The sequence below is a fragment of the Xenia sp. Carnegie-2017 genome, unplaced genomic scaffold (assembly GCF_021976095.1).
Source record: "Xenia sp. Carnegie-2017 unplaced genomic scaffold, XeniaSp_v1 HiC_scaffold_6, whole genome shotgun sequence".
NCBI lineage: Eukaryota > Metazoa > Cnidaria > Anthozoa > Malacalcyonacea > Xeniidae > Xenia > Xenia sp. Carnegie-2017.
In genome coordinates this window covers 5,599,122-5,621,726 of record NW_025813526.1, presented here as the reverse complement: position 1 = coordinate 5,621,726, position 22,605 = coordinate 5,599,122, and the positions used below count along the sequence as shown (strand labels likewise).

Below are 22,605 nucleotides of genomic sequence, written 5' to 3'. Positions count from 1 at the left end.
TATCTCGAGCGGTAGTGACGTCATTGGCTGGTGAGCAGTCAAAACAACAATACCATATACTTTGTGATTGACTGCGTTACAACACATTTAAAGCGTATTTTACGGGGGTTTTTTTGGTGTAATGGATGACATACACAAAAATCAACCAGGTGAGGTTCTGTCCTATCAATATGAACCTGAAGTGAAGGCCGAAACTAGTGAAGAAAGCGGTTCCGAACAGGAGAGTGAGCAGAGCGACTTGTCCTCGTCGGAGGATGAAATACATGCTGAATTTGAGAGAGCAAATGCTTAGCGCCTTCAAACTCTTAGTTGGTGTAAGTGTGGACATTGTACTTTGTCAAAAATGGCAACCGAGTGTTTTTGTTGCCACAAAAAAGCGCTTGATTACGATGAGTATGAGGCTTTGCTAGGCCAAACAGAAACTCAAGGAGCAAATTGCTTGACAACACACCAAGAATTTAGGGACAATATGCTCTCAGAAAGTGTGTTAAAGATAGACGTGTGTTGGCATCTTCAAGAAAACTGGCCCCTGTCTGATCAGGATCTAGAGAGAATACACAAGCTGTATCGATTAGTTGCCTATCAAAGATGTTATAGGTGGATTTTTCAAATTTTGGGGAAGAAACATCGAAGACCATTTCCTGCTTGTGTCCGACGATTGGTGAAATTATAAGTGATCTAAATGGTGCTGTATGGTTTAGCAAATCGGATTTAAATCAAGGCTATAACCAGTTAGACTGGTTATATAAACTGCGCTGCAGAGATATTCCAAAATGCCATCAGAGAAACATTGAATGGACTGAGAGGAGTGATTAATATTAGTGATGACATTATGGTGTTTGGCGTAGACTAGAAAGATCACGATGCAAATTTGAACGCGGTTTTACAACGAATTAAAGATCGAGGACTAACTCTTAAGAAGGAGAAATGTCTGTTTAAGAAAAGAAGTTTAATATTCCAAGGATATGTGTTCTCAGAGAATGGTATTGTGCAGGATCCCAATAAAGTGAGAGCAATTAAGGAATGCACAAATCCTAAAGATGTGGGAGAAGTACGAAGTTTGTTAGGCATGACCAATTTTTGCTGTCGATTTATTCCACATTATGCCACAATTACGGAGCCGTTACGTCGACTTATCAAGAAAAATGCCCCCTTCGTGTGGACAAGAGAACAAGAAACGTACTTATCCACTGTTTCTCACCATAATGCTTCGCTTCAGATGCCTTTCCATCGATTCGTATCGTAATTAATGCTGTCGAAAAGTAGCCGGATTTTGTACAAAAAAATCGTTACACATTTCTCGAATGTGAACTTAGTTTTCGTCGCTTTCACCGTTTATAACCAACGCAACTGCTCGATAGAAGCAATTGCCGTCTCCACATGCTTTTACTTCTTTTCTCCCAACTGGTAACTGATACCCATTACAACGAATAGCCATTATAATGGAAATAGGTGCTTTAAATTGAGAATTCTCAAAAATATCACTATGACAGATATATTTCTAAACAAATGTTTGCCCCTTGGCGATCCCAGAATGCATTGCAAAAACCGCACAAATTTAGGGAGACTGGCAACCGGCAAATACCGTAAATGCTCGAATAAGCGCCCAGCTTCCAATAAGCCCGCCAATTAGCCCCTAGGACTCAAATTTTGAAATAAGCGCCCCCTCGAGAAAAGACGGGTTTTGCTAAGCGTCCTCTCAAATAAGCGCCCCCCACCCTTCCCCCGATAAAAGATGAACTTCGGTACTCAGTTCGATACACAGTATTTTTAATTTTTTACATCGGTAACGGACATTCGTTAGAACTCAAAATCAATGTTCTTCAGAGGTTTGCTTCTCATTTGCTTGATTTCAATATCCATGTGGGCACATAGGAGCTTTACTTTATCAAGTTCCTCGTTAAACTTTGCTCCCAGTCGCCGGCTTCGTGTTACTGCTTTAAAAGTTCCTGGAACAACTAGGCCGTTTTCAAGTTTTCTTTTTCCAGTTACTTTTACCTCCACCGCATTATCCTCATGAGCTCGTAAAAATGTAAACACGAGGAAGGAAAGTTCAATGGGCGCATGTCCAACCAGCTTGCCACTGTCTTGAATAAATGTTCCAATCGCATATTCATCGTGCTCTTTAGCCTCCTTTCGATCGTCTTTCCGACACACTAGCCGTTCTCCAAGCTGTGGTGACCATTCAGCTTTATAAACATGGTGTCCTCTTATCACAGACGCAAATTCTATTTCGTAAACCATTTGCCAAGTAAAGGTATAGCTTGAACGCGCCATGTTGTAAACAGCAGATGAATGTCACACACGTGTTTGGTAGCACGTGATACAATGTGATCTTCTCATGGGAGGTCTTTTCCGGCCTTCTCGCATTACAGCATGCTTACCTTTGACATCATGGACGAAAGTATAACTCTAGCATCTACATCGCACGCAGGATTGAAGAACTCTTCTTATTCTAACGAATTTAAACTTAAGGCTGTTCAATTTGCCGAAGAGTGTAACAGTAACCGAAAAGCCGCAGCAAAGTTTGGTGTCGACCGCAAGAGAGTAAGAGAATGGCGACAAAAGAAAAGCAAATTGGAAGATACTAGCAGCAAGAGAAAGCGGCTTGAAGGAGGCGGACGAAAGCCATTCGATGAAGACCTAGAAGAAGCATTATTACAGTGGGTACATGAGCGCCGTTCCAATGGCCTTCGTGTTTCCAGAAAAATGATCGCAAGCAAAGCAAAATTTTTCGATAACGAGAAATGCAAAGAGAAGGAAATGCCACCATCATTTCTTGCCAGTTCCGGTTGGTTACAGCGGTTCATGTCAAGACATGGTTTGGCAATCAGACGCAAAACCACTGAATCACAAAGGACCCGAGAAAGTGATAGACAAACTCATAGCGTATGTTTTGCAGATTCGCCGGCAACGTAAAAAAATCGCTTACCAAGACAGGGATATCATTGCAATGGATGAGACAGCAGTATGGCAAGATATGGTACCCAATACCACGGTCGACAACATTGGCGAAAGCACAATTCGATTGAAAACAACTGGCCATGAAAAAACGAAGGTTTCAGTGTGTTTGACTGCAAAGGAGACGGTACCAAACTAAAGCCGTTCATCGTTTTCCAGGTGCCAAGAGAGAGTCGAAAGCACTGAATGAGGAATTCAGAACAAAGTGTGTCGTAGCGTCCTCGATTAATGGATGGATGAATGAAGAACTAACCGTTTCTTGGGTTAAAAGTGTCTTGGGCCAGTTTTCGTTCACCAGACGGATGCTGGCTTGGGATTCTTTAGATGCCACGTCTTAGACAGCGTTAAACAAGAGCTCAATCGCGCAAAGATAGATCCTGTAATTATACCTGGGGTGTACGAAATATATCCAAGCGCCTGATGTATCGTGGAACAAACCATTCAAAGCCAAAGTGACTGAGAGATATGACGAGTGGATGGCAAATGGTCAACACACGTTTACTGCAGCAGGGAACATGCGAGCTCCTCCTAGGCGAGAGATTGTCCAGTGGATCATTGAAGCATGGAATGATCTGGATAAGGACATTATTGTTAACTCCTTCAAGTGCTGTGCTGACACTTGCTGTCGACGGTTCTCAAGATGAGCTGATACACTGCTTAAAGCCGAGTCAACCTTGTCATTCTGGCCTGGCACAACTGAAGGCAGTTCAGCAGCAACTTCAGCAAACACTGGAGAATGATCCTTTCAGGATATCACGCTATCAGATGTTGAAGATGCTGCTCCTGTGTCAACATTGCTTGATGACAGCGATACAGAAATTGAGATTGATTAAGGATCAAATGGTTAGCGAAAGACGATATAGCATAAACAATGTCAGTACTATTTTCACTGTGTGTTAAATTGAAGACAACCGCTGAACATTAACGGCAGGCTTTCTTTATATATACAAAACATTTCACGATGTTAAACGCATTGTACAATACACATGCCCTTTTAACGGGCACCAGGAAATCGCTTGGAGAACATTTCAAGTTTCACAAAATGTTAATGTTGCTTTCTAGAATGTTAACGTTTTCAAAATTTTCATACTTATGTTACAGTTAAGGTCACAAGAAATAAAATACCAGTGTCATTTTCACGTCAAAATCCGAAAATGAAATAAGCCCCTTCCAATAAGCCTTCTCTCCCCTAGCCTCAAAATTAAATACCCGGCTTATTCGAGCATTTACGGTACTTCATTGGTTGTAGTAAAATGGGTAAACCAATGGCAAAGCGTTAATGTAAACAAGCCACATTGTGTCCTAGCAACACGTTAGAGATCGTGTTGCTAGGACACAATGCAACACGTTTTGAGAGACCTCTATCAAATAAACAAGAAAAGAGTTCATATCATATTGAAAAAGATTTAGTCAAATGTGAACAGCTATTCAGTTGTTTCAAAAGTGTAAGCAATTGTTTCAACAAATTAGCCTAATTTGTATTTGTTGTGCATCAATGGATATAAATCAGCACAGCAAAATGTTGCAAAATAATCACATACCATGAGTAAGCACTACAACGTGCTGGAAACAGCTGTAATCATCCGACTATTACGTTCAGGACATGACTCATGAATCCAAAACACGCCTTTTACCTTTGGTTTTTAAAAGCATTGGTCAACTAGTTCAGATTTCCGTACAATATGTGTACCTAACGCAATATTAGTAGTTCACCCTCAAAACGAGAGGGCGCCTTGCTTCCAGTGGCTACTTCAAAAAAACTAAAATATGAGGATACTTCCATTCTTTGTGTATTTTGTAAGAAGAAAGGCATCCTGCAATGTATCTCTCTAGACGGGAAATTGCAGGTCCTTGATGCAGCTAGAGAATGTCAAGAATTACACAATAATGCCTCAACTTCAATAATAAAGCAAGTACTTGCAAACAACAGTGGTGATATCGCTAATGTCAAATATCAACGCAATTGCTACAGCAATTTTACCGATAAATGGAAAATTAATACACTGAAAAGGAGACAAGAATCAGTGACAAATGTGGAGAAACGTCTACCAACAATGAAAATGTTATAACATCGAGATGCAGTTGTTGTGAACATTCTATTTTGAAAAAACTTCACATGGCTTATGGCACGCTATTACAATACACAACAAATAATTTCATAATGGACAGCTTTCAATGAGAGAATTAGCATTGAAAACCCTCTTATAACAACACTTGGAATGCTTCCTATCCTCCAAGCCTCAGCGGACGAAAACAACTAAAATGCTACTATAATTAATTGCTTCATCGACATTACTTCAATGGTATGGATCAACCACTTTACAGCAGAGCAAAAGAGTTTGTTTGGGCTAATCAAGACAAGTATTCAAACGTGGTGTTGGTCATGGGTAACCTACATATTTTTAACTTCCTCAAAGCAATTGGGCTGCACATGGAAAGTGCAAATCTAGCTGTTTGGGTGGGATCACGAGCTTTTGCTGAGTGGAGTACTGTAGCTATGATGTGGCATATTACAGAGCTTTAAGGGGACATGCATTGAGCTATGAAGCATTGTGGAAGATTTACTGGCAGTTACTTAGTCCATGGCTTTGTGAAAATGGAAAAAACCTATTTTAGCAACTAACGTAGTACGAATTGTGGAATAATTTACAAAAGTACTCCAAGTGATAACGTAGATATCCAAAGTTCAGTATTGATTGTGATGGAAGCATTGAAAACAGAAAATATTTTATGTCTGATGGAGGAGTTAGACAACAAATTTCACAAATTTCCTAACTTTGTGCTCTGGCGAACATTCGTGAAAATGGTGGAAATTTTGCTCCATGGCAAAAGTATGATGCAGTAGCCACTAGCTACTTCATCTCAACACGTTTGCTGAGATGTTGCTGTGGATGACAATATGTGATCACACATACTAGGCTAGATGAGGATCCGTCTATTTGACTGAAATGAAAAGTTTGGTGGTATCACATCGCGAGTTGTATAATGAATTTTAGTTTGGAAATTTTGTTGTTAAAAGAAGAGATTGAAATTCAATAAAGTTCTAATGACCAAGCAACCAAATGGCAAAACAGAGTGTGCAAAATATTGGATGGAATCATTGGAATAACAAGAAATGATACAGCCTGACACAAGTTTTGTATAACTTGGGCAGAGCGTTCGTTTGTTTCACATTCAACTAGAGTGATACTTGATTTGGAAGATGATAACAACGAACATATCTCCACTCAAAAAGTTGCCCGGCCATCTTGTGTTACAGAATGTGATACTTAAATATATAAATAGAGATAAATATCTTACAGTTAATTGAGATGAGGATAGTATTACCAATATTTACAATTAAATAACATATGGAAGTTAAGCCTAGACATTAAACAGAAGAAAAAATTAACAAAATTATTTAGCAACTAAAAATGGTATTAACGTGGTGAACTTGCTTATTTAAATTTTTTAATGAGTAAGGCTTCTTTAATTCTGAGGGTGGAAGAATAATTGCCAGTGCTGATAATTATAAAGCAGTGGTTGGTGTATTGTGATTTGCAGTTATGTCAGGAAAGGTGTTTGAAGATATGTGAATTTTTTATCAGCGGAAATGTGCTCCATCCTGTTAGGAATATGACGCATTGTTTCGCCAATATAGCAACTATTACAAGCCGCACAAGTAAATTCATATACTACACAGGATTTACGATTAAAGAGAATCAAATCCTTACAACTGAAAAGATTTTTAATTTTGTAATGCATAAAGAATAATTTTATTTCAAAAGGTACACAGTATTGTTTGATCAGTATAGTCATAGAATAGAGACTATATAGAAGGGCAACTCGCCTCGGCAATTTCTGATGTAACCGTGGCGCAAAGTTTCCGTACTCTGGCCAGTAAAGTGTACAACATTTACTATGAAAATATATGGAGTGGAAGCCGTAAAGTGGGTTAAAATGTAGATTTTTTGAGCTGTTGGCTGTTTTTGGCAGCTTTTTGAAAGAAATTGAAATAAGAAGGCAAGTATTTTGTATATATCATGTAACAAATGCATTTATTTAATATATTTATAGCGAAATTCAGTCAGAAAGCTTGAACAGGTTCTGAGGTTCTCAAGTCCTGAGGATTTAAATGAACTTGGATGTATTACATGTTAAATTTATTATTGTGATATAAAAAGCTTTTGTTTTCAATTTAGTTTTATAAAGGACAAAAAATTATATGCACAAAGCCCTCAAAGGTGTGTGACTTTAATGTACTTTCTGTCTTTCTTTTTAATTGTTGCGAATATACGGTTCGCAAATTTTATGGCGTAATAAATGCGCATTCTTACAAAAAGTTTCTGCAAGAACTCAAATGGGAATTCCATACAGCAATCAAATTCCTTTGGTATGGACTTGACGGTGTCTAATATACTTTGACCAACACCTTCGCTCTTTGTGTAGACAGAAAACGTCTTAATAAATGTGTCTTCAAGTTTGATGATATAATACAGATAAGGAGAAGATGGTGATTGTAGTCCTCCTAAATCAGATTTCTTTTCATCGAATGCTTTAAAGTGGCAGAATAAGTTTCTGCTATCGTCCAGTTCTGTAGATGAAAGAGCTTTGGTGCATTTCAGACAAGAGTAGAGTTTGAAATTCTTCATTAGAAGAAAACCAGACACATATACAATGGCATTTTCCCTCATTATGTTAGTAACAACATTTGGCTCCTTGTAGTCAGTAGGACCAATTGCTAAAATTTGTGGTTGCGGAGGTGGAAAGACTTGAACCATTTTCTTCTGGCTGACTTTATTCTATGCAATATTTTTGGAATACTCAACCAGCATAGAATCAAGGTCGTTGTCACAATTTCCAGATGAACAGGTTAGAAGGGAACTGAAGAAAAGCTTTCTAAATGCTTGCATAAATTGGGTTGAAGTGGGGTTATCACTATTGCCTCCCTGGCGACGAATAGTACCAAAAAAATTTTCTAGTGGGTCAGTATTTAGTCGTCTGGTAAAAAGAAACTTAAACTTATGCACTGATCGTAATGTTTCCCATATCGAGATGATGGCTTTAAGTGTCACTAACCAGCCATGCAGACACTTATCTCTACCAGCGACATCTTTATTCCCTTGGAACACTTTCAATGTTTTGATGAAATTGATGCTTTCCTTCAGAAATTCAATGTGGAATGATTTTTCATTGATGGCACATCTAAGTTTTTTACTCGTTTGCAACATGGAACTGTTTACACAGTCAAAAATAGAATGAAATTGGAAACAAATTCTGAAGTTCCCATTGCAGAGGAAGGGATCTGAATCTACAAGCTTCTTTTTTGCTTCTGCAACATTTGTAAATGGAGATTCTGTATTTGAAATCCACGGCGCCATGCTTCTTAAGAGGTGTAGCAACTTCTCTCTATCCTCGGATGTCAGACCATGCTCACTTTTCTTTGTCCATCTTTCCCATGCTTGTTCCCTGTGGAAATCACATAGAAACACTGATGTTCCCACGTCCTGAAAAACTGAAATTCGGAGAAAAAATAAAAAATCAACTAACTACTGTACATATGAGGCATGGCATTCTCAATGACTATGCTCTTACTGCAATTTACTCTACGTTCTCGCAATTAGTAAGCCCTCAGCAAGCCATTTAATTCTAAAATAGTTTTTCAGACCCTTGACAATTTATAGTATAGTTTAGCAATGTTGCAACTTACCTGACTCAATGGAATAAATTTCTACAACTGAGAAGTCGGTCATAAAATTTGCTGGCTTCCATTCAGGATTCCACTCCCGCAAGACGTGAAGTGCTTCACTTACTTGCTCTTCCGTTTCATCTTGAACAACAAAATCTCCTAAAAAAAGTGTTGTATATTGCTTAAAAACAATTGGACTTCACAATGCACCGTGCACCAGCAGCAGTCAATTGCCGGCGTGGGAGTTAACATAAGCAAATGATGTTGAAAATGACCATAATAGACTATAGTTGTTGTTGTCTTTGTAGGGAATGAAAAACGGGCTAGTAAAAGAAGGAGATTAAGTTTATTGTCTTGCTTCACTGTTACTTCTACCTTCATCTTAGTTTTTTTTTTACCTTTCTCTGCTTTTACATGTATGTTCATTTTTCCTCTATTTTATTTTATTTAGGTATTTTTTGACAAACATGTATGCATGCGCATTTTATAAGATGCAAAACTGCAATAAATACCGACAACTGCGTATCCGTTGTTGGTTTTTACACAAACAAAGAAGAAAGGAAGGGCATAGTTGGTGGTTTTGTACGTAGCATCAAGGAGTGAAATCTCGTTGCCATATTTGACCATCAGACGTTGTTGCCACTGTTCCTGATGAACATATAAAAGTTTCTGGCTTGGCTCTGCCGTTTCACTTTCTTCCTTCACTGTACACATGCGTAAGTGAAACTTTGATGTGGGGTTTTTGCTTGTCCATTCGTCAATCATTTATTGCAAATTCACCTGATCCAGTTTGCTAAGTTTTTGTTTGTTGATAGCTGAGTAGATATGATTGATGATGTCTGTGCTGGTTGGATAAAATGACCGGTTAAGTGTTGAGGGCCTTGGACTTTTATCATCTTGGAACAATATGTTTTCCACATGGTAGGTAAGTAACTTTTTAACTTCCTGCCACTGTGTTACACCTATTTAATAAAAAACAGCCCAATAGTTCTGGATGATAATGTAAGGCCACCTTTTTTTTCAGTACGCATTGCCGTTAGAGTTTGATGAATGTTTAAAATCAGTATGCCTCACCTGCTGCAACAAGCTCGTGGATTTTCTCTATTATAAGCGGATGGACCCCATTGGAAATGCCGCACACTTCTCCGTGTGGGTGGTTTGTGTGTGCTTGCTGGTTTGGAACTTTGACAAAAACCTCTTTATTTTTTAATTTGCTTCATTGTGTTCTTTATCGATTTTAACTTGTTCAAGAGCGATGGTTTAATGACTCGTTCCATCTACAATAATTTGGACACAACGCAATTAGTGTTGAGGTTGGCTTTAAGATGATTAGTTCCTTTAAGCAACGTCATATACATTGTTAAAAATTTGTTGAGTAAATTTGATTTTTCTTTGTTTAACTCCCACAGTCTCACCTGGTGTTTGTTGTTACAGGATGTTGGAACGATGTAGTCTGGATACACGGTTAACTCCCTAACAGTGATCTGGGCCTTACACCCAAGCTTTTTAGTTGGCTGCACTCGAAATCGTCTTTTTTGGCCAGTTGGATGGCCGTTGATTCCCTATAGTATAGGTTGAAGTGTACTGCAGTTAATGTTAAAAATGATTTGTTCAAAAGTATATTATCTACTATTATAATTGCGTTATAGGTGTGGTTCGAGTTTATAGAGTTTAATATTTCAGGTTTCAAGACTACGTACCTCCTCAGAATCTCTATTTGTCGGCCTGCATGGTCCAAAAATACACATCGATACAAAACGGTGTGCCAAAACATGGTATGGATAGATCACCAACATTGCTGCTTCATCTCAAACTACCTTTAATAACAACAATTATTACAAAAAATGTTGATAATTTTATTTATAATTATATATTTACAACAACTGATGAGTAACGTGAGTTATGAACAAAATTTATAGTGAGTGAGAAGTGGAACTTTCGTCGAAACAATACAATTTTTCACGTGTAAAATACTACAAGTGCAATACGTCGTATCAGTTTAATTTATGTACCTTCATTTCCATATCGCTTTGCCGAACCTCGTAGCGCAGACGAACGAAGCTTGAAAGATGTCGATCCAGCAACTTCGTATTTTTGTAAAAACTCGTTCAAGTTAAGGCCGATCTCCACTTCGACCGTATCGTAGCGTAACGTAGTAAAACGTAACGACGAGCATGCGCAGTGTCACTATCACTAAGGACGATTGATATCGAACGTGTCGAAAGCTTTAATACGCGTATCAAAACCAGAGTTCGCCGACGGTCAACATTTTTGAAACGAATTCGTACTACGTTTGATTTGAACCAATGAAATAACAAGTTTTCTACTCAAGTTGGCTTGTTTTTTTTTTTCAAAATGGAGTCGTTTGAGGAATGGCAAGACAATATAAACGAATTTTCCAGAGAAAAAGAAAACTCAGAGGCATCTGTGGCGGAATCTTTCAATAGAAGTAACAGCGAATTTACTGCTCGCGCTATAAGTGTACAAGAACCTCCATTTTTGATTAACTTAATCGAAGAAGTGCGAAAATACCCTTGCATCTGGAACGTTTCGTCAAAGTTGCATAAAGACAAACCAAGGAAACTGGAAGCATTGCGACGAATTTCTGCTGCTTTGTGTTTACCTGGTATGTTATCTTAACAATATACATTGCTTAAAATTTTGAAACCTAAAAGAACAAGATACCTGGTTTTCATGAGCACAAAATCGTTAAATTTATAAAACAGGTAAAACTCTGTAATAAAATACAGTAGCCATTTGTGTAATCACTACAGTTCTTGGTCCAGCTTCTGCAATTGAAGTGAGTCCTATATTTACTATTGAGTGTGAAAATTGTATTGCTATCAACTGCCACTTGTTGGGTATAAATTTATGTCTATTGAAATGTGTTTGATTACAAATATCTAGTTATGTGGGTTTTGCTTTATTTTATTCAATACTTCAGTTTACAAAACTTATACAACAGAGCTGTTATGAGTAAAAACAAGCAAGCAGTACATATTACACCTTCTATTTATTAAAACATTATATTATTCAAATGTGGTACTCATCCATGCAATTATCACAGTGACATGACACTGATCATCAATATGCCAGTTAATTAAGAAATGATAGTATTAAATGAGCTTTAAATGGAAGTTGATATTCATGGATAAGAATAAATATGTCCATTTTGCAACATTCCAGATTAAATTTAGTGTAGCTCACTATTTTTTCTGCATTGTACCTGTAACCATCGTTATATTGCAATTTCCTTATGATACTCTTCTTACATTTTGTATATGGGGCAAACCATTCCCATCCTAAGAAGGTCTTGTCTGGTGTTAGACTGTAAGAAATACTTGTGCATGCCTTCTTATTGGTGTTAAAACTAAGTCAATTGGCATGGGCCATAGCTAGAGAACTAAATTGGGAGAGGGGAGGTTTGTTTTTTCATATATTTATTTGAGCTTGACTGATTTCTTTAGAAAGCCAAATCATTTTCAAAAGGAATCAGTCTGACGCTACTGAATATAAGAATAAACACACCTCCCCATTTATTGTTTTAGCTATGGCTCTGCAATTGGCTACAAAACAACTATGTTTATGAAGGGCATAACATCTTCTAACAAATGCACTGAACAAAGTTTGATATACAGGTTTTTATTTTTTTAAATCTAGAGAATGTAGTTTGTAAAGAGTTTGACAGGCTGAAGGATAATTATAGAAGATGCATTAAAAAGCGAGAGTTGACGACACGATCAGGGAGTGGGGCAAGTAAGAAATTGCCAACTTGTGAATATTTCGTTGAGTTGTCCTTTTTGCGTGATGTGATGACTGGACGAAAAACTGAAACCAACATCCAATTGAAATTGCCGAGAATCCTGATGTGCTCTCCACCGATGAGGAAAGACCATTTACATCATTTTCACCAATCACTGTGGACAATTCCCATGCAAAACTTGAAATTTCAGACTCAAAACCTCTTCAAAAGACTCGGAAAAGGCGATCAGATCAGATTGACGATCTTTTGGCCTTAAGCCTTGCCAATGATATAGCATATGCTAAAAATGGTGATTCAAAAAAGACAACTAACCCAGAAGACCAGGACATTCTTTTCTGTTCCAGTTTGGTTACTACCTTTAGGAATTTGACTGGAAAGAAAAACAAATTGGCTAAGATCAAAGTATTGCAAGTTCTTGCTGAGTTTGAAGATGATGACGAAATGTAACAGAATGTTTTTTCCATAAACTTTTTCAAGAAATTTATTGTTACAAATAACTTTACGTTTGCATGCGTTAACTACCACGTTATGTTATAAAAACAGTGACAAAACTAATAAATGATTCTTTGATTTAGTTAAGCTTCGTTTTGAAAACAATCAACTGTAGCATGTGCTGCGTTCCACTGCCAGCGTACTTGTCCTTTTGGGGACATGAAGTAGTTTTTAAAATCTTCTCTAACAAGCTTTGCATCACGAGAGTAGTTGTTTGACCCAGCGTTGCTGACATCTCTTAAACCCTCATCTGATTGTGTCACTTTTCTCCATTCTCCAAGCTCTCTTCCATTTTCTGTGTTGTTGTCCACGAAACCAGCTGGACAGTATTTTGTGCTGTGCGAAAAAGACCTTCCAGCCATAAGATAATTGTGCAGAGCGATTACTGCTTTTGTAACTTGAATAACCATTTCAACTCTGGCGTGAATTGGTCGACGAAATACCCGAAATCGTGCTGCTACAATTCCAAACGCATTTTCAATTACCCTCCTCGCTCGAGACAACCGATAATTGAATACCCGCTCAGATATTCCCAAGGCTTCTCTAGGGTACGGTTTCATGATATTTTGCTGTAACTGAAACGCCTCATCTGCCACTATGACAAATGGATAGCATTTTTGAGTGGAAGGGAATGCCTCGGGCCTAGGGATGCCTAAACTGTTTTTCTTAATTGATTCACCCATTGTACTGTAAGAAAATACCCCACCGTCACTATTCCGTCCTGAGTCACCAATATCAACCAATGTGAACTGGTAGTCTGCATTGCAAATAGCCATTAAGACAATAGAATGGGTTTTCTTATAATTAAAGAACATCGATCCAGAGTTAGCTGGTGCCTGCATCACGACGTGTTTTCCATCAAGCGCACCAATGCAGTGTGGAAAATTCCATTTAATTTCAAACCCCTGTGCTATGCACTTCCACTCTGCCTCATTGCTTGGACATTTCATGAATACCAATGACAGTACTTTCCACAGTGCTTCACATGTTGAAAAGATGATTCGTCCAACAGTGGTTGGGCTCATTCGAAAGTTCATCCCTATGGTTGTTTGAGAATCTCCTGTAGATACCTGAGTGTTACACAAAGTCGCTCACTAGAATTTTTTTTCAAAAGTTCTTCATATTGAACAGGAGTCATACGAAAATATTTGAAAAAAAATTCTTCATCAAATAAACTTAAATCTTGGACTAATAAATAGAATTCTCCTTTAGTTTTGCGTTCTTGAAATATTTTTCGTACCCATATTGACTTTTTATTTTTATTTCCTTTAGTCATCCTTCTTTTTAACAAGAAAAGAAGAAGTGTGTTTTTACTGACAACCGCCATGTTATGATTATAATCAAAATTCGCGCCATGCTTCGTTTCGGTACGGTTCGTTAAAACCGCCAAAGTGGAGAATGTAACACGTATATGCATACGATACGCTACGTCGCGTTTTGCTACGTTACGCTACGGTACGGTCGAAGTGGAGATCGGCCTTTAGTCTCTCCATCAATCCAGCCTGTGAAATATTCACCATTCTCTACGACCTCTTTTAAATATCGGCTTATAACCTGTCGAATATCTCGATTGTTTGCATTATTTAAATTACCCGCCATTATGCAAATGATCGCGCAAAAATAAACTTGAAATTGACTTAATTTCATCGCTCAAAAGTAGTTTTCGTGTTATTACGCAATCGGCACAAGTGACGTCACGAGATGAACTGCTGTACAAATACTAAATCCCATCCTTGATGCCACCACATAGAACATGGTTGACTGTTTGGAAAAAACCCTTTGGTCATGTATATTCTCTGAGATGACTGTGTTGAAATAGTCCTTTAGTTTTATAGATCAAATCTCTACACTCAGCACCCTGTTTCTCGTAGTTAACTTGATCACAAAGAAGCCTAGTTAGTCTCCACTTGCGCTCAATTGTCTTCTTCGTTTCTTGCATTCAGCAATGCCATTTGAATACCATGCAGCTCTAGGTCTAAGGATGATGGTCTTCATCTTGACTGGAGCGTAAGAATCAATGAAGGATAGCAAGACATTATCATACAAATCAACGAGATGTGAAGCAACTTCAAAGGGATTCATTGAAGAATCGACAGGCGCATGTTGGACTTCAGGGCCAAGAGGAGAATTCATAATATCCTTGCGGAAATTGTCATAGTTTACAGATTTGAGTTGACGATACTGTATCCTCCTCTTTTCAAAAGGTGGCTTCTTGAGATCCAAGGAACAGATTATAAGCCTGTGGTCAGATATGGGTACATCAACAACATTAAATGAATTAAGAATATTTTCAGAGTTCTTTGAGATAATAAGATCGAGAGTGTGACCGGCACAATATCTACCTGACTCTGTACATTTACTACAAAGCTCAAAACAATTTGATTGCAAACCAATGCATGCAACTACTAAACAATTTGATTAGCCCTTTATAGAGAAATGGTTGAGGTATACCTGCCTATAAGATGTGTAATCTGATTAAGAAAGCTTTTAGGTTTCAAAAGAATTATGTTTTTCCTCCCTTCAGTGATAAGAACAAGAGAGCTTTTAGATATGAATGATTTGAAGATTTTCAATGGCTTTGTTATTTCCCTTCTGAGGATCTTTATGCTTCAAAATGTTCTAGAAGTTCTGGATTAATAAGTACTCCTTGCAGTTGGTGATGGTGTGGGGCTGTCCATGTCAGAATCTGGCTGTTAAATAAAAGCAACAGTCCGATTTCTAGGCATGGAAATGAGTCCCTTAAATAGAGTGAAAAAGCCAAAGAACTTAATAACTATTACAATGTTAGAAAATGTAGATTTTTACATTAAAATGATACTCATAAAATACGATTATCGTCCATTCCCAAATGCTGGAAATTGTACTCGAAACACCTATGCAGTTGCTTGACTTTGAAAAATCATAGATGTACCCCTGCTGCAGGTATTCTACTAATATGGAGGAAAGAAAGTTGCCGAGTTTCAATGCTGGTCTCACAATTACCCAGTTTTTCAGAAGCTTATTAACCTTAATATTAATAATTTGTGCCTCAGAAAACTTGTGCATGGCCGGTGGCCTCAATTGAACAGGTATGTTTGCAAATTTAATGGTTCTACCAGTAATCATGACACTAATTTCCTTGTCATTTGTCAATTATTTCCGTTTGGTAAGAAAACTGGAAAGTTAACCTGCTCTGAAGCCTTTGACATTTTTTTCAAAGTCTGCAATAAGATTTGGTAAAAGAGTATCACATATACTTACATCATGAAGTATTGTTTAAATTGTTTCAAGGAAGTTTTCTTGTCTTCTTTTCTGTGATGTAGGGTCCACACCTTCTTTCTATATGGCTAGTAGCTTATTCACTCCCGTAAAAAAGGCTTCTGTGACTAACCATAACTTTTGTTTCCAGGTCAAGCATAGTATGACTTTGCTTGGCATTAAAGTCCTTGTTAACGTTTCAGCTTGCAATCTTGTCAGATTCTTACATTTTAAAGTGGTTGACACTTCATCAAAAAAACAGGAACTCTGTTTCAGGGATTTAATGGTTGCAAAGAGCATGAAGCTCTTTGTTTACAGATGGTCTCATAATATCCCTTCATCCAAAGGATGGCTCATAATTTGCATGATGAAGAGAGCAATAGAATCAGTTAAAAAGGATATAAACTTTTGCTTACCTGCAATATGGTCATTTCTTTCCAGCAAATTTCCTTAAACCTTATGGCCTGGCTGATGATGTGCCCTCACAAGAGGTGATAATGCGACGCACGAAACCAGTAAGCAACGAATGGTTACTGAGGCCAGCCATTGCAATGAGCGAATTTGCCGATACTATTTACCAAAACGTGTCGCTCTTGGAGAATAAAAATTCTCTTTTATTAAACGTGGAAACTAAATGATTTCTTTATGGAAATGAAAAAATACATGAATTCACTCGAACGGCTCAATTCAAAAGCAGCAGAAAATGCAACAAAAGAAGACGTGCAAAATATTTTTAAGATGTTCTATAAGGTCACTTTCCTGAGTTCAGGATTCACTTTCCAGGATCAGACACATTCAAAGCTTTACACTTTCTCCTTCATATTCCTGAGGTCTTTCTTCATCATCATTCAAGCAATATATGGATTTTTCTTGCAAGTTCTTCTTCAAATCTACATTTGCTATTTACAGGCATATTGATGGAAATCATAAATTGATTGAGCCATATCGCATAGTTGTCCATGGGGGCATAGATGGCTACTCAAGGCTGGTAACCTATCTCCATGCATCAACTAATAACAGAGCAGAAACAGTATTGAGCTTGTTTGAATATGCTGTTCAGTGCTATAATTTACCGTCAAGAGTCCGTTGTGATCTTGGATTGGAAAATATTGAAGTTGGGAGATATATGCTAAATGAAAGAGGTCTAAACCGGGGGAGTATCATCACAGGCACATCCGTACATAATCAAAGGATTGAACGACTATGGAGAGATGTTAATCGTATTGTGATATCAAAGTTCTTAAACATTTTCTTGTTTTTGGAAAATAGAGGTGTTTTTAATCCAGTCAATGAGGTTCATTTATTTTGTCTTCAATTGGTCTATATTGACTTTATTAATATCGCTCTACAAGAGTTTGTGGCTCAATGGAACAACCATCCAGTCACAACAGAAAGCAACCATTCACCGCAACAAATATGGGTTAGGGGAATGGTAGAGTTGAGACATTCTGGTTACAGTGCTGTGAATGATGTTATTAGAAACAATGCATTTTCTTCCTATGGTATTTCTGAGGATGGGCCTGTGGCAGAAGAAAATCCTTCTCATGTTGTCGTTGTCCCACAAACCCAACTTAGATTAAACAATGAACAAATGGACTCGATCCTTACTGTGATAAGACAGGGACAAACTGAAGATGATCCACATAAAATTGAATCTTATTTAGCTGCTGTTGAACATGTTTCCTTGCTGCTCAATGGACAGTGACTTCGAACTTGATGATATGCATCATTTTCACCTTCATATAAATATTGTAACAATAACTAACATCGCTCATAGCAGTCTAACTACACCAGTTCCAAACCAAGTGAGCCATACTTCAGTGCAACATCCATAAATTTTTTGAAGTCTTCATATGACTTGTGTTTAGATGGCAGTGTAATAGTAGAGAAGCATGTCTCAGCATGCGGCAGTTCACTTGAATCATCAAATTTGACCAATAATGATCCCCTTGGTAAGGTATTTGTTGCACAACAAAAGCAACATAAGTCTGTTAATGATGGTTGACCTAAAAGTAAAACAATACAGTGTGAAATGTAACCTTAGACAGCAACTTTGTACCATTGATAAAAGAACCACAAAAATTCAAATGTCTTTAATTAAAATGACAAGAAATACTGTAGCATTATTCAGTACTGACATGGGGTATCAGGTGCCTGTGAATAAATGTGATTTTAATCACACAAGTGTTGCCCTTGTCTTCTACACTCGAGTAATGTGGGGCCAAAAAAAGATAAGTGTAATAGAAAACTCTTGGGTAGAACTTGTAAAATAGTTTGTGTTTGGTATGATTGAAAGCAAGTAGTGATTAATAGTACCTTCTTCATATTTTGCCAGGAAATATAAATACTCTGTGAAAAAGGCAAATGTTCTTTCATTTTCTTTCTCTTCTTCAAAGATAAGTACTTCTTTGATCTCATCAAAGGATAATCTTCTTTTTTCAATGGGCGGAAAGACAATTTCTAACATGTTGGTGGGTAAGTGACCAATAAAGGAATGCAAACCAGCATCCTCCATACCTGTAGCAACAAACAACAGAAAAATCAATATCCAAAATAGTTTGCATGACTGGATGAAATCTAGGTCTCAAGCTAATTTTCCTTCCCGAAATGCAATGCATCCAAAAGAAAGAACAAGGTAGCATCTCTCCAGCATTTATTTCACACTTTGACATCAAATAGAGCAAAAACATTCAACAGTGCTCTCATGGAAAATATTGGCATAGTTAATGCAGCCGATTTCAATTGTGACTGAATCACATGATAAGCATTGTATCAAAAATAGTAAAAAATATAGGCCAAACCTTTAGCAATGTCATCAAGTTCTCTGCGTCTCTTATCAATGACTTGATAAAACATCAGGTCTTGAATGGCAAGCTGTGTGTTTCCTGATAATATGTCCATGTCAACTCCAGACTCAAAAAGATATGGGCAAAGCTTGTTTAACATCTCAGGTGATGGGGTATGACAATTTTCTAGCTGGAAAAACAGATACTAAATATGCAAAAAGTCTTATATAAGTCATTGTTGATCCAATTAAACCCATAATCCAAGTAAAACAAATAGGTGATCATGTTTACAGGTACATACCTCAGTTATCATTTCACGTAATTCAAGATCGGCAATATCATCTGGAACAATCGGGAGTGCATGTGTAGCAATATCTTTGTCTTTAATTTGTGGTGATCCTGTTACATGCCAGTAATGCAAAATTGCTGGTGAAAAGCCATAAGGAAGAGGACCTCCGTGAAGTACAGTGTGACCTATGATACGCCCAATTGCCTTAAAAACACCCGTGCATCTGAATGCTTGATCATGTATAGGCAGTAAATGATTGTCTTCACCATAAAAAAAGACCAGTGGCTTTTTGTTTTTGGAAAGCCCTTCTTCAACAATTTTCATGGCACATAAAAGAAATTCTCGAATAGGGCCATTGCCTACACCATCTTCCCCTTCAAATCTCACACGCAATGGTGCCTTCAAGTTGCATTCTGGTTGTTTGTAACAACTCAAGATGTCCCGTTTGAGGTCGTCCATACCATCCTCTCTAGAAACATTGAACTTCTGTTTTGGCAGGTTGTAATCTAAGTTTTCTGCTTGATAGCTTTCAAGACTTAAATTTGATGACTTCCTTGTTTCAGGAGCCTCGGAGACATTTGCCAGTGAAGATGAAGGTAAATCTTCAGAATCATCATCATCATCCAAGCCTTCGAAAAGTTGACAAAAGTACTTACAAACTGTCGCTATCAACATGAAATTTATTTATATGGATGGGTTTATTTTCCAAAATGTCAAATTCATTATTTTGGAAGCAATGTCCAAACACATGACACTTTAAGTCATTTGGCAGAAATCCAATTCAATTTCAAAAGAAATCATTTGGGCACATATAAATATAATTCCTTAATTAATGTTCTAGCATAGCCTTATCACTTAGATCTTTTACACTGTTGCTATGTATGATAGAGCATGAACTGCAAAACATGAAAAATTAGGAAAAATGTGGGTAATGACTAACCCAACAGTTGCTGTGCAGCAGCATCCACATCTCCTCCTGCATTGGATAATGCTGACTCTATTTCTTCTGCTGAGGCAGTGGGCACAACATCAAGCAAAATATTACTTTGAACACTAGTTATGAAAAAAATACAATACACTGATATGATAGAAGAACCCCACACAATTAAGGGGTGTTTCATGGTGACTTTCATCCAGGGACCGTCTCACTCTAGTTCTGTTGCAATTCATATAATGTTGTCACACCTGTTTGGTTGCTTTTGCATTTGAATACAGCTTTGGTTAAACCAGGCAAGAACATAAAGCAAAGCTTGGAAATTCAGCATGTAACTGGAAATTCCACTTACTTAACATTATCCCCACTCTCTTTCCTTCGCTTTATTTGTAACTGCAATATGCAATGTTAAACATTTTATATTATATACCAAAAATATTGAACTACCAACATACCAGAATAGTATCAACAAATGAAAGAAATTAACTCACTTCTTGATGGTTCTGGAGTGAAGAATCGCTCATAGGAACATGTGTATCCTTCTGAATTTTGCATCCATCGTAACAGAAAATTGCATGTTAATGTTGCATATAGTTTACAAATGTGATTAAGCATGGATCCTTGTTACATTTAATAAAAATGTTGGAATAACATGAACTCACTATAATAATCACCTCTTCATCCTTTTGTGATGATTCACCTCCAGGTATATAGTAGGTTATCTTTTCAGCTCTACATTCATTATCCGCCTCAGAAAGAAATGTGAATCAGTTATCAACTATTCTACTGCCCAGTAGAGATTTAGTTAACACACAACTGAAACTGGGTTTCCTAGGACTATCCTGTGCATCCAGTTGCTTTATCTTTATAAATTAAGCAATGGCAAACTTGCATTCATATGTTTATGAATGTGGGATAATTATGCCCTCCAAACTCATTTAATATAACTTACTCTGTCATAGATTAACTCTTTAGATGCTCTAATATATATGGGCCCAGTTCCGGAAATATGTTTAAGTACTTTCCCTGTGAGTTCTTGACCTTCTTGGAGCTTTATGGGTACAATCTCACTTCCAATAGACCTCACAAATTCAAATCTAAATGTAGTACATGTATTAGCCATCTTGTACTTGTTTATTCTAAATTCGCATTTTCAATAAAATGGTAATGCTGGCTATATCACAATATTTGGGTGTAGGAAAAAATGGAAAACTGTCCAACACACTTTCTGCCATGACTACTCTTCACACTTCTTCATTTGAGATGCATACAATAAACATAATACCATAAACCAATACTATTGACATATGTGGGCTTTATGCTTAGTCAGCATGCACACAACAAAACTGTTTTCATTGATTAAAAAATACAACTATTTAATACAGTCTGCTATGATAAACCAAACTGCACCAAAAATGCAATCTGCTAAAAACTATGTACCAGTAATCTTACCCTACTTCTTCTTCTTCTTGCCACAGGTGCTGAAAAAGCATGTCTTAATTCTTCTCGAGTTGCACTTCTCCGAGATGCACATAGAAAGGCCATGCATCGACGAATAACCCTGCCCGAACGAGCTGGGCTTTCACTTTCCGTCTAGGTACGTCATCCCAAGTAGGAGTAGGCAAAAGGCAAACATCTTTTATGATGGGTGCTGAGACAGTGGCTTCTTTACCAAGGCTTTTTTTAAGTGAAACGACCACTAGCCGCCCGCATTGTTTCCTTTCCTTTACGGCTACTATTACTACTAGTTTTAGTGCTATAGTTGGTACTGGCGAATATTGCGATGACAATGGCAGCTGGCTGTAGCTATTTGAACTCGAAGTCAAACTAGTACTTGTTGCTCTAGGAATTTGAAAGGCTTTATATATTTCCTCTTCTGTACTTCTGTTACTTGTTGAGTGAGAAGAGGTCTGCTCCACTTTAGCGTTGTTTGCATGATTGTTCAACTCTCCTATTACTGCTCTCACTATTCGATTAAGCTCATCGTCTTTATTGCTTTCCGCCATAACAATATACATGTGCTGTGCGGCCACATGTGAAGGGGAAAGGAGTTTGTATTGTCATATTTCCGGTTGAGTTTGTCGAACACTTCCGTTTCCTTTCGATATACGATTTTAAAATTTCCGTTTCCTTTCGATATACGATTTTAAAATTTCCGTTTCCTTTCAATATACGATTTTAAAATTTCGATATACGATTTTAAAATTTCAATATACGATTTTAAAATTTCGATATACGATTTTAAAATTTCGATATACTATTTTGAAGTTTCAATATACGATTTTAAAATTTCAATAGTCAATTTTAGACAATACTGACATATAATTTTGTCCGCAACGGAACGCCATAATCATCATCAGGGTTTAAATTATAAATAAGTTTTTTGTTTTGTTTTTCCGAATTGGTCTTTTTTTTCCTAAATGAGATTTTCTCATTTTTATATTGATGTGGGACAATTATAAGACATACATTAGT

At 37.3% G+C, this 22,605-nt stretch overlaps 4 protein-coding genes and 1 long non-coding RNA gene across 5 annotated transcripts; 2 read left to right on the top strand and 3 right to left on the bottom strand.

The window, feature by feature from the left end:
- Nucleotides 1–9,828: 9,828 nt before the first annotated feature.
- Nucleotides 9,829–10,503, bottom strand: LOC124457001. The gene is made up of 3 exons (XM_047007301.1): nt 10,330–10,503; nt 10,045–10,191; nt 9,829–9,906 (listed from the first exon to the last, which is right to left on the bottom strand). The coding sequence occupies exons 1-3, from the start codon at nt 10,423–10,425 to the stop codon at nt 9,829–9,831; spliced, it is 321 nt and encodes a 106-aa protein (XP_046863257.1). The 5' UTR covers nt 10,426–10,503.
- A 481-nt stretch (nt 10,504–10,984) lies between these two features.
- Nucleotides 10,985–12,839, top strand: LOC124457000. Its single transcript, XM_047007299.1, has 3 exons — nt 10,985–11,255; nt 12,290–12,385; nt 12,583–12,839. The coding sequence occupies exons 1-3, from the start codon at nt 10,985–10,987 to the stop codon at nt 12,837–12,839; spliced, it is 624 nt and encodes a 207-aa protein (XP_046863255.1).
- Nucleotides 12,840–12,967: 128 nt separating this feature from the next.
- On the bottom strand, nt 12,968–14,483 carry LOC124456999. Its single transcript, XM_047007298.1, has 2 exons — nt 14,334–14,483; nt 12,968–13,954 (listed from the first exon to the last, which is right to left on the bottom strand). The coding sequence occupies exons 1-2, from the start codon at nt 14,481–14,483 to the stop codon at nt 12,968–12,970; spliced, it is 1,137 nt and encodes a 378-aa protein (XP_046863254.1).
- Nucleotides 14,484–16,980: 2,497 nt separating this feature from the next.
- LOC124456998 lies at nt 16,981–18,067 on the top strand. The gene has a single exon (XM_047007297.1). The coding sequence runs from the start codon at nt 16,981–16,983 to the stop codon at nt 17,824–17,826; it is 846 nt and encodes a 281-aa protein (XP_046863253.1). The 3' UTR covers nt 17,827–18,067.
- A 2,449-nt stretch (nt 18,068–20,516) lies between these two features.
- On the bottom strand, nt 20,517–20,866 carry LOC124457863. The gene is made up of 2 exons (XR_006952847.1): nt 20,805–20,866; nt 20,517–20,672 (listed from the first exon to the last, which is right to left on the bottom strand). It is a non-coding gene; the product is annotated as an uncharacterized LOC124457863 (long non-coding RNA).
- Between the last annotated feature and the right edge of the window lie 1,739 nt (nt 20,867–22,605).

Excerpts from the sequence above, each read along its gene's own strand:
- LOC124456999 (XM_047007298.1), bottom strand. The coding sequence starts at position 14,483 with ATGGCGGGTAATTTAAATAATGCAAACAATCGAGATATTCGACAGGTT. Across the intron at positions 13,955-14,333 it reads CACTTCGACCGTACCGTAGC|GTATCTACAGGAGATTCTCA; the intron begins GTAACGTAGCAA and ends TGTAACACTCAG.
- LOC124456998 (XM_047007297.1), top strand. The coding sequence starts at position 16,981 with ATGGATTTTTCTTGCAAGTTCTTCTTCAAATCTACATTTGCTATTTAC.
- LOC124457001 (XM_047007301.1), bottom strand. The coding sequence starts at position 10,425 with ATGTTGGTGATCTATCCATACCATGTTTTGGCACACCGTTTTGTATCG. Across the intron at positions 10,192-10,329 it reads CAAATAGAGATTCTGAGGAG|GGAATCAACGGCCATCCAAC; the intron begins GTACGTAGTCTT and ends CCTATACTATAG. Across the intron at positions 9,907-10,044 it reads CCTGTAACAACAAACACCAG|ATGGAACGAGTCATTAAACC; the intron begins GTGAGACTGTGG and ends AAATTATTGTAG.
- LOC124457000 (XM_047007299.1), top strand. The coding sequence starts at position 10,985 with ATGGAGTCGTTTGAGGAATGGCAAGACAATATAAACGAATTTTCCAGA. Across the intron at positions 11,256-12,289 it reads TGCTGCTTTGTGTTTACCTG|AGAATGTAGTTTGTAAAGAG; the intron begins GTATGTTATCTT and ends TTTTAAATCTAG. Across the intron at positions 12,386-12,582 it reads ACGATCAGGGAGTGGGGCAA|ACTCAAAACCTCTTCAAAAG; the intron begins GTAAGAAATTGC and ends TTGAAATTTCAG.